This window comes from Artemia sp. Qi Xiang Cuo, chromosome 20 (assembly GCF_049724085.1).
Source record: "Artemia sp. Qi Xiang Cuo chromosome 20, ASM4972408v1, whole genome shotgun sequence".
Classification (NCBI taxonomy): Eukaryota; Metazoa; Arthropoda; class Branchiopoda; order Anostraca; family Artemiidae; genus Artemia; species Artemia sp. Qi Xiang Cuo.
In genome coordinates this window covers 46,070,099-46,085,243 of record NC_142813.1, presented here as the reverse complement: position 1 = coordinate 46,085,243, position 15,145 = coordinate 46,070,099, and the positions used below count along the sequence as shown (strand labels likewise).

Here is a 15,145-nt window from a genome sequence, read left to right as displayed (position 1 = left end):
AGACCAATATCGACGCCTGATTTAAGGGTGGTAGGGGGGGGGGGCTGAACATCAGCGTTCAAAACAAAAACAAGATGCTTATTCGTTATCTACGTACCAGATTTACTTATTGCCGACTTTCTGTACGTGCAAATTAAGTTGTTTTTAAAAAGTCGTCATTTTAGAAGAAAAGACGAAAAACCGTCAATTTTGCCTCGTCCGATTTTGTCCTGGTGCGTAATTTCGTCAAAATCCTGGGGGGGGGGGGGGGGGCAAAGTTTGAGGCAACCTTCCCAAATCAAGTGAAAATGGCAGTAAAAACTAAAAAATATAAGCCGTTTGGTACCATAAATGTACTATTTAGTACTTTAAAAGTCTTATAAAGATACTTTATAGTACTATATAAAGGTAACTTATAGTACTATAAAGGTAAATATGTACTAAAGTACTGATCTGTTTCCGTTGATGCCTGAATTATGCAGGTTTATCTTAGTGTTGACAAGGTTTTGGAACAAACTAAATTTCAGCTGGGGGGGCAAACTGGGGTCTGGGAGGAACAGTTGCCCCCACTGCCCCATAGCAAATTATGCCCCTGATTTTGGCCGATATTTTTATGTTGTAGAAAATTTTTGGCGGTTCGAATGGTACCAAAGTCAAAACTATTGCAATTTCTTTGAGGTTAAACCTTAGAGGTTAAACCTTAGATTGACTGTATTACAAAGAAAGAAAGGGCACAGTGATACCCATGCAAAAAATTGATTTTCATTTTTGTTTAAGGTGTGGGGCTGTAACTTTCTTGTATGGGGGTTTCAACAATGGCTATTTCAATGGTTCTGTTCTCATCTCGATCTGACACCATTTTTTTTTAAGGTTTTCAGGCTTTCTTTCGAAATTCCTATGAAACTGTTCTCGCAGTAAACTATTGATTAGTCGAAATCATAATTACCCTACTTGAATCAGCTTCAAGTGACAATTTTTCTCACTTGATTTGTCACCAAATTGGGTTTTAGTCACTAAATTTGTCACCAAAGTCACTTGAAAGTTAGTCACTAAATTTTTGGTTACTATGGGCTGAACTTTGTGCTTTACTGAGTTGCAGTGATCGCTGCTCGCTGCAACCATGATCTAATTGCGTTGACTTAAAAGCAGTGCTTGTTATTTTTGGATATTGTTTTTGGCTCATCTTTGTTTGTTTGTTTTTTTTTGTGTAAATTGACATGTTGGTTTTCAGTATTTATTATGCATTTATATTTATAAATTTTTAGGTTAGACGCCAGAAGTAAAGAAACCTCGCCAATTAACCAAATTTTTGGTGGCTACCTTAGACAAGAAGGTAAGAATAGCTCTTATAAAAAAGAAAAATGTTAACCTGGGTTTAGGTTTCGGGTTTGGTAACTTGGGGTTTCGGTGGACATATGCGTGAAATGATACTGAACAAAGATTTTTATAAAACTTTGAAATAAAGTCCAGGATTGAATCAGTTAAAATTGGCTTAAGTTCGACAGAACTGACAGGCAGCTTAAAATAAGAAGATGAAATCTCAATTTAAGCGCTTTTCAGATAAGCGAGTATTTATGGAAAATTGAAATAATAACTCATTTGGAAGCGCCATACACGTGGCCAATCAATTTTAATCGTTCTAAAATTTATTCCGCACCAGTCACGCTCCGTGAACAAATTAGAAATACAAATTTAGCGGGACGGAAAGTCAATATTTTAGGCGTTTAGAGTTTTCAACTTTTCAGCTATACCCTATATTAGGTACGTTAGGGTACGTACGTTAGTGTACTCTACGTTAGGCTATGGTTCAGCTTTATCCTACTAGTAGTGCTTAGAATATTTCTTAAGGCCATTTGGCACCTTGAAAATCATTTCGTAAATCTCAGCGTCGGCTGACCGTCTCAAAGTTAAAGGGCCTATAAGCGAATTTTCCCAGCACCACAGGGGACTTCCAAAGCAATGTTTGTAAAGATTTATAGGGCATTTTAAATGTGTCAACAGTTGGAAAAGCTAACGAGAGGCTTGTTTAAAAAAAAAAAATATATAATCTACTAATTGTTAAGCAAAGTGCTGTCTATTCAATGTACCTACAACATAAATAATACCTCCAATCGAAGCAGGTAGCACCACAGGGAACTCCCAAAGCTGTCAGATTACTCGATTGATGCTTCTTCTGAGCTGATTTTTAATATTTCAAGCAGAGTATCCTATAATTTTTATAGAGACTCCCCTTTTTTTTAACTTCAAAAGACAATTCTGCTATATTTAATCGAAAAAAACAAAATAAAATAAACAGATAAAAAATCAAGATAAATTTCACACTTTCTAAAGATGAAAGTTTCATTAAATCTGAATATATTTATCTATAAAATGGTATATAAATAATATAAAATGTTATACCTTAAATGGTGTTTCTAAGATATCCAGGGCAGTAGATGTCGGCTTTTAGTTTTCTGGCGTTTTATTCAAATCAAACAGTTCGTGGTAACGAACTATAAGTAAGGAGCGACCCGGCTCAATAGTAACTGAAACTCTCAAAACCGGAATTTTGATACCCATAGATACGTCAGTAGATTTCAGATTTTTATGCTGATTTCAAATATATAAGTTTCATTAAGTTTAGTTTTACCCATCAAAAGTTACGTGCCTGAGAAAATTTCCCTTATTTCCGAGAAAAGGGGGAAACACCCCCAAAAAGTCATAGAACTTTAATTAAAATCACACCATCGGATTCAGCGTATCAGAAAACCCTACTGCGGAAGTTTCAAGCTCCTATCTGCAAAAATGTGGAATTTTGTATTTTTTTTTTTTGTATTTTTTGTCAAAAGAAAGATCACGGATGCGTGTTTATTTATTTATTTTTTTCTTGATTTTCTCAGGGATGATCGTATCGATCAAGTTGTCCTTGAATATCGTAAGAGGGCTCATTTGAACGGAAATTAAAAGTTCTAGTGCCCTTTTTAAGCGACCAAAAAAATTGGAAGGCAACTTGGCCCCCTCCCACGCTCATTTTTTTCCCAAAGTAACCTAATCAAAATTTTGAGATAGTCATTTTGTTCAGCATAGTTAAAAATTTAACTACTATGTCTTTAAGGATGACTTGATCTCGCAAATTTTCAGGGAGACGGGCTGGAAGCTATGAGCTTTGCCCATTGTTTACATGTAGTATTGGTTAATGGGAAGTATAAGGATGTTTCAGGAGGGATTTTTTTCTGATGAGGGGGGGGGTGTCGGAGGAGGGGGTGACGGGGGAGAATCCTTCCATGGAGGATGTTTCCTTGGGGAAAGGGACATTTCTATGAAGGGGGTGCCGGATTTCCCAGCATTATTTTAAAAACGATCAGAAATTAAATAAAAAAACTAATTTTTTGAATTGAAAGTAAGGAGCAGCATTAAAATTTAAAACAAACAAAAATTATTACTATATGAGAGGGTTTGCCCCCTAGTCAATGCCTTGCCCTTTTCAATAAATTTTTTTTTAGTACTTCCAAAAAAGTTATCTATTCTAATTAACCGGCCTTTGTGATTCAGGGGTTTGTGATTCGAACAAAATTCAAACTTTAGCGTAAAGAGCATGGAATTGACTAGGTAGCAAACCCCTTTATATTGGGCTTACATAATAAAAACATTTGAATATAGAAGTTCTTTAAGTAAATTAATTTCTGAGTTACGTCAGGGCAAAATTTCGAGAAAGCCATTTATCCAAAAAAAGTAAAATTAATATGCAAATTTTGTTTTAATTATTCCATGTACGGTGAGCCAAAATCAAAGTTGCATTCACTCAAAAAAGTTCAGAAATTGACTAAAAAAACAACAGTTTTTTTTATTTGAAAATAAGGAGCGATATCAAAAATTAAAACTAACAGAAATTATTGCATATATGAAAGGGGTTGTCCCCTCCTCAACGCCTCGCTCTTTACGCTAAAGTTTGACTTTCTCACAACTCTATTTTTTTAAGCAATAAAAAACTTTAGCCTAAAGAGCGAGGCGTTGAGGAGGGGGCAGCCCCTTTCATACACGGAATAATTTCTGTTCGTTTTAAGTTTTAATGTCGTTCCTTACTTTCAGTTAAAAAAACTTGTTTTTTTTATGTAATCTCTTATTAAAGCAATACTATTCATAATAAAATCCCCAGCCAGGGAAAGATAATGCATTTATTAGTGTATTAAAATATGGTCGCACTGTCTTTCTGTAGGGATAACAATACTAGCATTTGATTCTTCACTCCTCGAATGTTCGAAAAATTATTATCTGCCCCGTTTCAGAGGCAACGCTGTAGTGTTGCCTATAGTAAAGGCCATACGGCTCCAATGTTTTATTATTATTTTTTTTCCCCAGAGGCACTTCATACGGAAGGCGTCGTCGTAGAAACTTCAAAGGGGGCTAATTCGATTGGAAATCGAGAGTTCTAGTGCCCTTTTTTATAGTCGAAAATGATTGGAAGGCAACGATAGCCATTCAATGCATGGCATGGGCAAGATAGCCCATTCAATGCTAAATAGTTTGGCTACACAAACTAAAAAGTTTTTTAATCGACGAGATCGGGTAATTCTTTATGGTACTCTTAAAGATCTCATCCTTAAAGATCTCAGCTTAGAAGATCTTTAAAGTCGAAAGTTTTCAAGACTTCAAGTTTTAAACGTGTCTATTTTCTAATTATTCTATTTTTTTAATGATGAAATTTTATGCGTATAGATCAGTTGAGAATAAAGTTTGTTTTCAATTTTTTTGTCTTTAGCCTATAGTACTGGTATTTTATGAATAAACTATGTATGAATATACTATATAATGAATACACTTCTTTATGAATATAGACCATTTATGGCTAAGTTTATATTTTAAAATAAATTAAGTTTGGCTTAGCGTAGGTTTTCCTTACACATAACCCATGCAAATTTCTTATGTAAATGGCGGGTATCGGTCCTATATCTAAAGATACTTTTCATATAACTCGTCGTTTTTCCGTGTTTTTTTTTTTTTTTTAAGTCAAATGACCCCCAAATAGATCCCTGAGTATATGAGATAAGATTTATTCATATTTAATTTTTCGTGCAATGAATACATGGTACTAATCCCCCCCCCAAAAAAAAAAACTCTTAGGCCTGGAAATGTGGGGGGGAGACATGCGATTTAATTAAGCACTAAATCAAAAGAAATAATAAATATTGTTTACAAAAATTAAAACATCACTCACTTAATAAAAAGCAAAAAGAAAGGTAAAAAAATGAAAATAGAAGACAACATTTAAATACATTAAATAAACTGAATAGACTCCAATCCATCGTACACACACACAAAAGAAAAAGCAAAGAAAATAAGAAAAAAAAACTTTTAAGAATCCAAAAAATTGACTTTATTTTAAAATAAGGTTAACGAGTGGCACCCTCGAGCTGATTCAGAAATCGTATTCCATACAATATGACTTGCCGTTATAGCATTAAAAACTAACCTTATGGAGGGAGCAGTAGGAATTTGATCGTGATTTGTACTGCAAAAGATGATAATTATAATGTGTCTGTTAAATGGCAAGTAATAGCTGGGGGGGGGGTATCGAATAAAAAATATTTCTTGAAAGTTTTGGTATCAACGATGTATTTAAAAATATGTAGGCAAATAGGAAAAAAATATGTAGGCTATCTGGAAAAAAAGACGAAAAATCAAGTTTGGCTTAGAGTGTGCTGTTTTCATTTAGGTTATGGTGAAGCTGTTCTCGGAGTTGAGCTGAAGTTTAGGCCTATTCTTTTTTATTTAGCCTATTTTTTAAGAGAAACTTTGAGGTGTTTCTCTAAGTTTGCACATGGTTCGTTAGTATAGGCATTGCTCGTGAATTGTATCAATAAGTAAGTTTAATTCTCGTTATATTTATATAGGATTCTTTTTTGCATAACTGTTTGGCTGGTTTAGGAAAAAATCTAAATAAAAATTAAAATATGTCTGTTGTTCATGCGTAGAAAAATTGTTTAGTTACCCCATTAAAGTCAAATCTTATCAATTCAATTATAATTGCTAAAAATAAGAAAGCAAGTAACCAAGAGCTACAAGTAAGAAAGGAGAGTAGGCTGCAGATTGAACACCCGTTCCCTGAACATGGCTTAGTGGTTGGCACAGTGGTTTGAGAATTTTTTGTTCTAAGGGGCTCGGGTTCGATCCCAGGCAAAGCCAATTATTTGGCTTGGGACGGAGGTCAGTGGTGTGACTCTGTAAGCTCAGCCTGAGTCGACCCAGCTCTAAATGGGTACCTGGAGAAATCTGGGGAAGGTAAACAGGAAGGGTGTGCGAAAGCACAGGATGGTTGGCCCCCAACCCCCGATGCACTTCCTGGCTGAAGAATTACGAAACGGATATCAGCATCGCCGGTTTGGACCTTAAGGGTCCATTGCCATCTTACTTGCTACTTACTTACGTTCCCTGAACCAAATATGGGCAGTTTATCCATGGGTTTAGAGCTTTGTTTTTCCCATTGCAAAAAGATTCACGCAAAGCAGCTGCGACAAAAATGCAAAACTGATCATGTCAAGACAATTCAATCCATCTGATCAACCATAAACAGCTAAGTGCAATGCAATTTTTAATGGATCCCAGATGATTGAAATATTTTCAATGGCTAGGTTGAAATATTACAAAACAGCTGTTGAACCTTCATGACGCGTATAGTTGCAGCATAAAACAGACGAAATAATTACGATAATCGGAAAAAAATTGTCGTTTTCCAGGAGGACACAGCTACTTTTTTCCCGGCGCAAAACGGTTCACGCAAAGTAGATGCGAAACTCATATTGAGTCGGTTCAATCCATCCATTAAACCGTAAACAGCAAAAAGCGATGTGATTTTCAATGGCTTCCAGATGTTTGCGATTTTTAATGATGAAGTTGAAATATTTCAACGCAGTCGTTGAAAATGTCATGACGGATAAACTTACAGCAAAAAACGGACGATATAATGAAGAACATCGTAAAGAAAGGCTGTTTTCAGGAAGACAGTGCCGTTTTTTTTCCCGACACAAAATGATTCAAACAGAGCAGCAGCGACTTAAATGCGGAACCGTTTGTATCGAATTGATTCAATCCATCTATTAAACCATAAACATCTAAGTGCAATGCAATTTTTAATGGCTCCCAGATGGATGAAATATTTTCAATGGATTAGTTGAAATATTTCAAAAGAGCTTCTGCAGCATACTTGCAAAGAGATTGCAAAAGAGATACTTGCAGCATAGAATGGAAGAAATAATTACGATAGTTGGATAAAGTTTTCGTTTTTCAGGAAGACACAGCTGCTTTTTTCGCGGCACAAAACTATTTACGCAAAGCAGCTACGAGAAAGATGCGAAACTGATCGTATCAAGCCGGTTCAATCCATCCATTAAACCTTAAAAGCAAAAAGTAATGTGATTTTCAATGGCTCCCATTTGTTTGTGATTTTTTATGGTGAAGTTGAAATATTTCAATGCAGTCGTTGAAACCTCGTGACGGATGAACTTTCAGCAAAAAACAGACGAGATAATGACGAAAATCGTACAAAAAGATGCCATTTTTTGGAAGACGCTGCTGTTTTTTTTTTTTTTTTTAACGATTCACGGCGAGCAGCAGCGACACAGATATGGAACTGTTTTTAGCGAGACGGTTAAATCCATCTATTAAATCATAAACAGCGAAATGTGGTGCGATTTTTGATGGATCCCAGAAGGGTGCATTTTTTATTGGCTCGGTTTAAATATTTCAACGCGCTCGTTGAACCTTCGTCACGCATAGGCTTGCGGCAAAAAACGGATGAGATAATGACGAAATTTGGAGAAACCGCCATTTTTCAGAAAGACACAGCTGCTTTTTCCCGGGAACAAAACGATTCACGCAGAGCAATAGCGACACAAATGAGGAACTGTTAAGTCCATCATATCATGTCGGTTAAGTCCATCTATTAAACCGTAAACAGCAAAATATAGTGTGATTTTTAATGACTTTTAGATGTTTGCGATTCTCAGTGGCGAAGTTGAAATAGTTCAACGCAGCCGTTGAACCGTCATGACGGATGAACGTGTAGCAAAAAAAAAAAAAAAAAGACAGATGAGATGAGTGACGAAATTTGAAAAAAATAGCCGTTTTTCAGAAAGACACAGCTACTTAAATCCGGGAACAAAACGATTCACGCAGAGCAGTAGTGACATAAATGAGGAACTGTTCGTAGCAAGAGCAGTAGTGACATAAATGAGGAAATGAGGAACAGCAAAATGTGGTGTGATTTTTAATGACTTCCAGATGTTTGCGATTCTCAGTGGCGAAGTTGAAATAGTTCAACGCAGTCGTTGAACCGTCATGACGGATGAACGTGTAGCAAAAAAAAAACAACGAAAAAACAGATGAGATAGTGACGAAATTTGAAAAAAATTGCCGATTTTCAGAAAGACACAGGTACTTTCTCCCGGGGACAAAACGATTCACGCAAAGCAGCAGCAACTAAAATGCGGAACTGATCGTATTGAGTCGGTTCAATCCATCTATTAAACCATAAACAGCGAAATGTGGTGCGATTTTTGATGGATCCCAGATGGTTGCAATTTTCATTGGCTCGGTTAAATTATTTCAACGCACCCGTTGATCCTTCATGGCTAATAGACTTGCAGCAAAAAACGGGTGAGATAAATGACGAAAATCGAAAAAAATGCTGTTTTTCAGAAAACACAGCTGTGTGAACCTACGAGTCTGTCCTGAAGAGGAGAGGTGGAGGTAAGTACTTGGTAAAGTCCTCCCTTATTTTAGTTTAGTGTTAAAATCAATTTCTTAGAGTCTAACTCACTTAGTACTTTAACTGCTCCGTTGACGAAACGTGCAACAATTGGTATTTAAAGATTTAGCAATGGGATTTCCAATTACAATTGGTATCAATGGGCAATAGATTTTGGGTTATACTTGATTGGTAGCTAAGATCCTCGCTGAGTTTTCAGATTTTGTTTTATTAGTCTAGTAGTATCGTGAATGAGTGTGATAATTATAGATTAGAACAGAATCAAGATGTTACTATCTAGTCCGTTTTTTTTCTCTGAAGTCCAATTCACACGTATGCTTTTCTAGACATATATTTAGATGTAATCATTATCTACCGATAATAATTCGCTTCGTCTTTTAAAAACTATTCTGATTAGTTGAGGATGATGAGGGTTTGAGATTGATGCCTAGCAGCTACGCCCATTGTGAACAGGGTAAAATCTGAAAGTTCTTACCTTCATGCCCTGAAAAACTGAACATCGTTTTTTTTTTTTTTTTTTTTTTTTTTTTTTATATATATAAAAAACAACGAAGCAACATTGCTTTGTGAATTCTGATTGTTCTATCACATAGGAAATAAATTTTCATGTATTCCTAGAGTAAATCTTAAAAAAGCTTCCTGTCTAACTAAAAAAAATACTAATGCTAGGTACTTACAATGCATAACAATGAAGATTTTTATTTTGAAATAGAATAATGTAAAAATTGATATTAATATTGTTTTTAATTGCTGAAATTTATTGCAATAAGGGCATTTATAGTAAAGATTTATCAGTGCATGAATAAAATTCTTTAAAAAAAGAATATAAAAGAATATTGTGCTCCTTTAATTATTGAAACTAATAGTAGTTTTGAAATAATTATTTAAATTAATTGTAAATTGGTGGATTTTTGTATTTTTCCAATGAAAATATCATAAAAGGCATTTTTCAGTGAGAATAACCCCAAAAAATCTTCCTAAATCTAGTTGGGGAGAGGTAAAAAAATCCTCGGTGCATAAATAAAGACATTTTGTTTTTAATTAAAAATAAAAAGAATATTAAAGATTACCTTTGAAACTTATTTATATTATTGACAGTAATAATAATATTTAAAGTGGTAGTAAGTATTTGACATTATGTAAATAAGAAGCTTTTCAGTTTGAAATAAAAATAAAAAGAATTTTGAAAATAATTTAATACGAATAATAACATTATGAGCATATCTGGTCTTTCCCGAAACAGAAGCATACCAATTGCTCGTGGATGTGAAGACGTGTTCGTATTTGTAAGATGTTTTTTATTTCAGTCAAATGCCTTAAATGTCACTATGTTTCTGTGACGCATCAACATTTTCAAGATATAGCCCTGGATATTGCCCGTGTCTCATCTCTTGATGAAGCACTATCCCTCTTTTTCAAGAAAGAAACATTAGAAGGGTCTAACCTGTATAAGTAAGTATAATTAATTTATTTTATATACACACATATATATATATATATATAGGGGCGGTGGGGGTCATTTTTCAGACTGGGCATCCAGACACTAGCACATTATTTTTTCTCTTAAATTCCATTAGAGAAAGGGTTCTGAGGGCGAGCAACTTGTCAACTTGTTCTTTAAATCGAATTTTTTCCACTAAAAAATGTTTTCCTTTTTAAGGGGGCTTCTCTCCGTGGGCCCTTCAAAGAATCTTCGGGGAGCGGAGTTAGAAAGCTACAATCGCTAATTATGGTAAATATAAAAAGAACTGTATTTGAGCCAAAAGCTTCTTAGCTTTTCTAAAACGGTGATAATCTTTTTTATAAATTGAGTAAGGTGGAAACCCTGAAAAAGGGTAGAAACTCTGGTTAGGGTTGAACGTAGTAGGATTTGTAGCGCTCGGGGGAAAACTACCCCCCCCCCCCAAAAAAAAAGTTTTTGTGTAAATTTTGTAAATGACTAATGTAATCGTTTTGTTCCAAAGCTGTGGTCATGACCCTGCCCCGCATATCCTGGGTGCCCATCCCTCCCTTACCCCGACCCCCCTCCCTCCGTTTGAACAGCCCTATATCTGATATAAAAGTTAGTTTTTAAATCTTGTTTCAAATAAAACATTTATTATTTGTTCGAATAGCGTTTCCTTTTCGAGGGGGATTTCTTTTTCGAGGTCCACCGTTATCGTTTCAGACGGTTTTCAGGAGCAAAGTTAGAAAAGTGTAATTACCTTGCATGGTACATTTCAGCTTATCCCTTCTTCTAGCCTATCCTTCTATCATTTCAGCCTATATCTTCTAGCCTATCCCTAAAAAGTTGCTAGTTCTTCTTGTAAAATCGAATCTGGTGCAGACTGTGAAAAAGCAAAAACAGGATCCTCTCGCTTAGAATTTTGTTTTTCAATTGCTTGGTTGATGGACCTTTAATTTGGTAAATTAAATATATAAAAAACTAAGTTTTTTCGACTGAAAGTAAGGAGCAACATTAAAACTTAAAATGAACAGAAATTATTACGTATATGAGGGGGGCTGTCCCCTCATCAATACTTCGCATTTTATGCTAAAGTTTGACATTTTTGTATTCAATTATTAATGACTCCTGAAACGCAAGGGCTGTTTTATTAGAATAATAAACTTTTTTGAAAGTTATAAAAAAAATTGTTTGGCATACCGCACCAAAAATTTTGCGTACCGATACTACTAAATACTGCACATGAAGTTATGTTTAATTAAAAGTTGAATTCCTGTTTTTTTTTTCCCTATTTTTTAATTTATTTAACCACCTTAAAAAAAGAAATAAAAAAAAAGGCTGAATTCAAATCTCAAAAGTCAACAAATGAAAACATGACTAACAAAGAAACGCAAAAACTCAAAGAATGAAAACGTAAAAAAAAATTTGCTATGAAGCCAATTTGCTCCGTTAGTTGTAAGCAAATCTCTTAGAGGAATCGTTCTGTCTAATTTGCTTTTTAAAAAAAAGTATGAGGTATGCTTTTCTTTTGACTAAACGATAAATCCTAAGATTGGAGGTTTTCTTCCTCGAAGAGGGAACGATGGAAAATCAAATCAAGAGAAAAATTTTACTTCTAGGCGGTTATGTGATAAAAATATACCCATTAACGCAGTATTCATTGCCTTATTGTATGCTCTTTCCAAATATAATAATCATTCAATCGCATATGCACCCGCCCCTTCCTGGTGACCCGTATATAGCCCTAATCAATATATTTCCCTGTTGCTTTGCATCTGAGCATGCTTTGTTTTTTCTGTAAACGGGTTCTTTGACCCATTAAGTTTATTAGACCTAGCCTATATTTGATTGTAAATGAATTTGAGATCTGTTGAATTATATTATTTAAAATAATTTATGAATGTGGATATTAGTGGAAGTATACATGATACTATGATTAATGGAAACATATTGCATATAATGAAAACAACTTTGTTGTTTTATTATTTTTATTTAGATTTTAGACAAACCTGTATCCGAGGGGTAAGTATGGAACCGTCAGGGGGGGGGGGGGTTCATTTATAAGTGAAATGATTTTAAGTTGAAAAAGAATGTAAAAAAGGCATCGAATAGTGCGTTCGCGTTGTCCCTATGTCAGTATTGGATTGTCGTATTTACTTACCAATTATTTTTCCAGAGGAGAAAGATTTTTCCAGTTTTTTCCAGAGGCAGTCTTCCAGAAAGATCTTGCCGTTTAATCTGAGTCAATCTTCTGCGCATTATGAGCCGTTGGCCCAAATATCAGCAGTCAACAGTCCCTTCTATGGAGTGGATTCGCTTTTGCAAATTTGATCCTATAAATTTGATAGAGGGAACTTTCTCGCTATTTAACTTGATTTTGGGAAAGAAGTTGGGTTTTCTTTTTGGAAACGACGGTAAATGTTTTCTATGGTTATTTTTATGGCTGATTTTAGAGAAGTCGGTTTTATAGAGACATGTTAAACTATGACTCACAAGAGATTGGGTTGTCAAAAAGTCTGACAACGATGCTAATAGTGATGATTACATTTTAGGTAGGATTAATTGCACTGCTTTTTAGAAAGGCCTCCTAACGTTTCCAATAAAATTAGTTTGGATGTGGATGGAAGATTTTACAAAAGATAATTTCATAGATACGTCTTAAATTGAATCTAAAAAGGTGATGGGAAGGGCTGCTAAGAGAAGGATACTAATAGTGATGATTATATTTCAGGTGTGATCGATGCAAACAGAAAGTACCAGCTACGAAGCAATGCTTTCTAGAAAGACCTCCTCATGTTTTATGCATCCAATTGAAAAGGTATTACAACCCCAGAACATTTTTAATATGTTGCAACTTGTTTTTCCATTTGCATTTTAGGTGTATTTTTTTTCTGTTTGCAAAGCAATGCTTTTAGAAAGACATATTCTTGTTTTATGCATCCAGTTGAAACTACTTTCAAACTTACAATCTTTTAAATTGTTGCAGCTTGTATTTCCATTTCTGTTTTTTCTTTTAAAGCAATGCTTTCTAAAATGGCCTCCCCATGTTTAATACATATAATTGAAAACATGCTAAACCTTACACCCTTTTTAATATGTAGTAACTTTTTTTTAATGTATTCTATGAAATAGATGATTGTTGGTGTGGCTTCCAGTGAATCTGTTAGAAATCTGAATTAAATCTATTTAATTAATTTATTAAATTAATTAGTTTGTCAGGAGGTTTCTAATCTAATGGGTGTGTATGTCCCGGTAAAATATCACTTTTCGGCTAGCTCATTCAGTTATTTTGTTTTCTTACACATTAAAAGAACATTAATAATTGTATAAGTTTTTATAATTCTAAGGGTTGGTTTGTTAGTAGCTCCGTTTGTTAGGAAAATGAAGAGTAAAACGAAATTGCAGTAAACCCAAGTAAGAAATTCTTATATTTATTTCTATTAAAATATTACATTATTATAAATAATATAATGTATTATTTCTATTAAAATATTATTACGTATATTATTATAAATAATATAATGTATTATTTCTATTAAAATATTATTATATTATTATAAATAATATAATGTGTTATTTCTATTAAAATAATACAGTTGAAATTAACTTTAAAGTTTACAGTAGTATTGTCTAAAATTTAAAAAAAAAAAAAAAAATATTAAGGGATTAACTCTAGCAGGTTTTAAGCCGTTATTTCTTTATTGTTTTACTCATTTAACCTAAATTTCTGGGGTGATTTTAAATTCTATTCAGTTTAAGCAGTGGAAATTTACATCACTTTCCTTTACAGGAAATTTACAGTCAGACTTGGTCAGTTTTTAATGTTTTATCTGTATTTAAAAAAAGCAAAAATTAATATTATCTTGCAGTTTTTAATGGTTTAATAAGCAAGGATATTACGACACATACAAAAGGTTTTTTTTGAGGGGGGGGGGGAGGATAATAAAACATATTTTGCATATTTGACTAAGAAGTGCCAAGAAAACAAGGGAAATTTAGGATTTCGATGGGAGGGGGCAGACCCTCTTCCATACGCCCTTGCTCCTCCCCCTTCGAAAAGACTGCTTAGATACAGTAAAAAAGTTGTTCACGCTTTTTATTTAACATAGAGCAAAATCATCGCTGTTCGGACAGTTCTTTCCTTAGTATTTTATTGATTTAAAATTTAATTAGTACCTAATTTAATACTTAAAACTCCTACAGCAAACCAAATAAAGTGAATGGGAAAAAGATCTGCATACTTCTCACTGTAGCCTCTAAAACCCGCTATATCGTATAATATTTTCCTCTAACTCTTTTAATAAATAATGTTTAAAAAAGTTAGTAACACCTCACTGATATTTTAACGCACTATAATAATGCATCGATAGTAATTCGTAATTCGTTATCGTAATCGATAGTAATGCATTTACGTAATTCGATAGTAATTCGATAATTCTTAGTGTGAAGTGATTTCATTTATGTGTGGAATGCGGTTCAGAGTGGCCAAATGGGGCGCATTTGCGCCGTTTCGATGCTTTTTTGAGGCGGTTTTTCATTGGATTTTTAAATCGGCGCATTTAGGGGGGGGGGGGAATCGTTCATTCGGCGCATTTCCACTATAAAAATGGACTTTCGGGCCATTTTCCCTTTTATGGCTTTAAACTTTAAAATACACATCTGGTTACGCTGATGCGGTTACGTCTAAGATGCGAGTATTTACCTCTTATTTGGTTGATTGCTTTAGTCCAAAGGGTCTCTAAAATTTTAAACTATGACGTTAAAATATAGTTTTAAACTACGTTTTAACTCTAAACTTATCAAGAGGAAAATATATCATTGGTCTTATCGGAGATGAAGAACTGGGCTAAAGGCCTGCGTGTTTGAATTACTTCGTCACTATAAAAATCTGCAGAAAAATTAGGGAAAGCTTTTAAAGTGACTTAGTCTAGTGTAATATACTAGATCTTTGGTTAATTATTTTACTCGTTCCCAAACTA

General features: G+C 34.1%; 1 protein-coding gene across 1 annotated transcript in view; it reads left to right on the top strand.

Annotated features, from left to right (window-relative positions):
* The window catches only part of LOC148940278 (ubiquitin carboxyl-terminal hydrolase 36-like), a 72,857-nt gene that overhangs the window by 39,571 nt on the left and 18,141 nt on the right, over positions 1 to 15,145 (top strand). Inside the window, exons 6-8 of the mRNA XM_089106458.1 lie at positions 1,245 to 1,312; positions 10,030 to 10,174; positions 12,898 to 12,984. Coding sequence (XP_088962584.1) covers positions 1,245 to 1,312; positions 10,030 to 10,174; positions 12,898 to 12,984 — 300 coding nt within the window. The remainder of the gene's footprint in view (positions 1 to 1,244; positions 1,313 to 10,029; positions 10,175 to 12,897; positions 12,985 to 15,145) is intronic.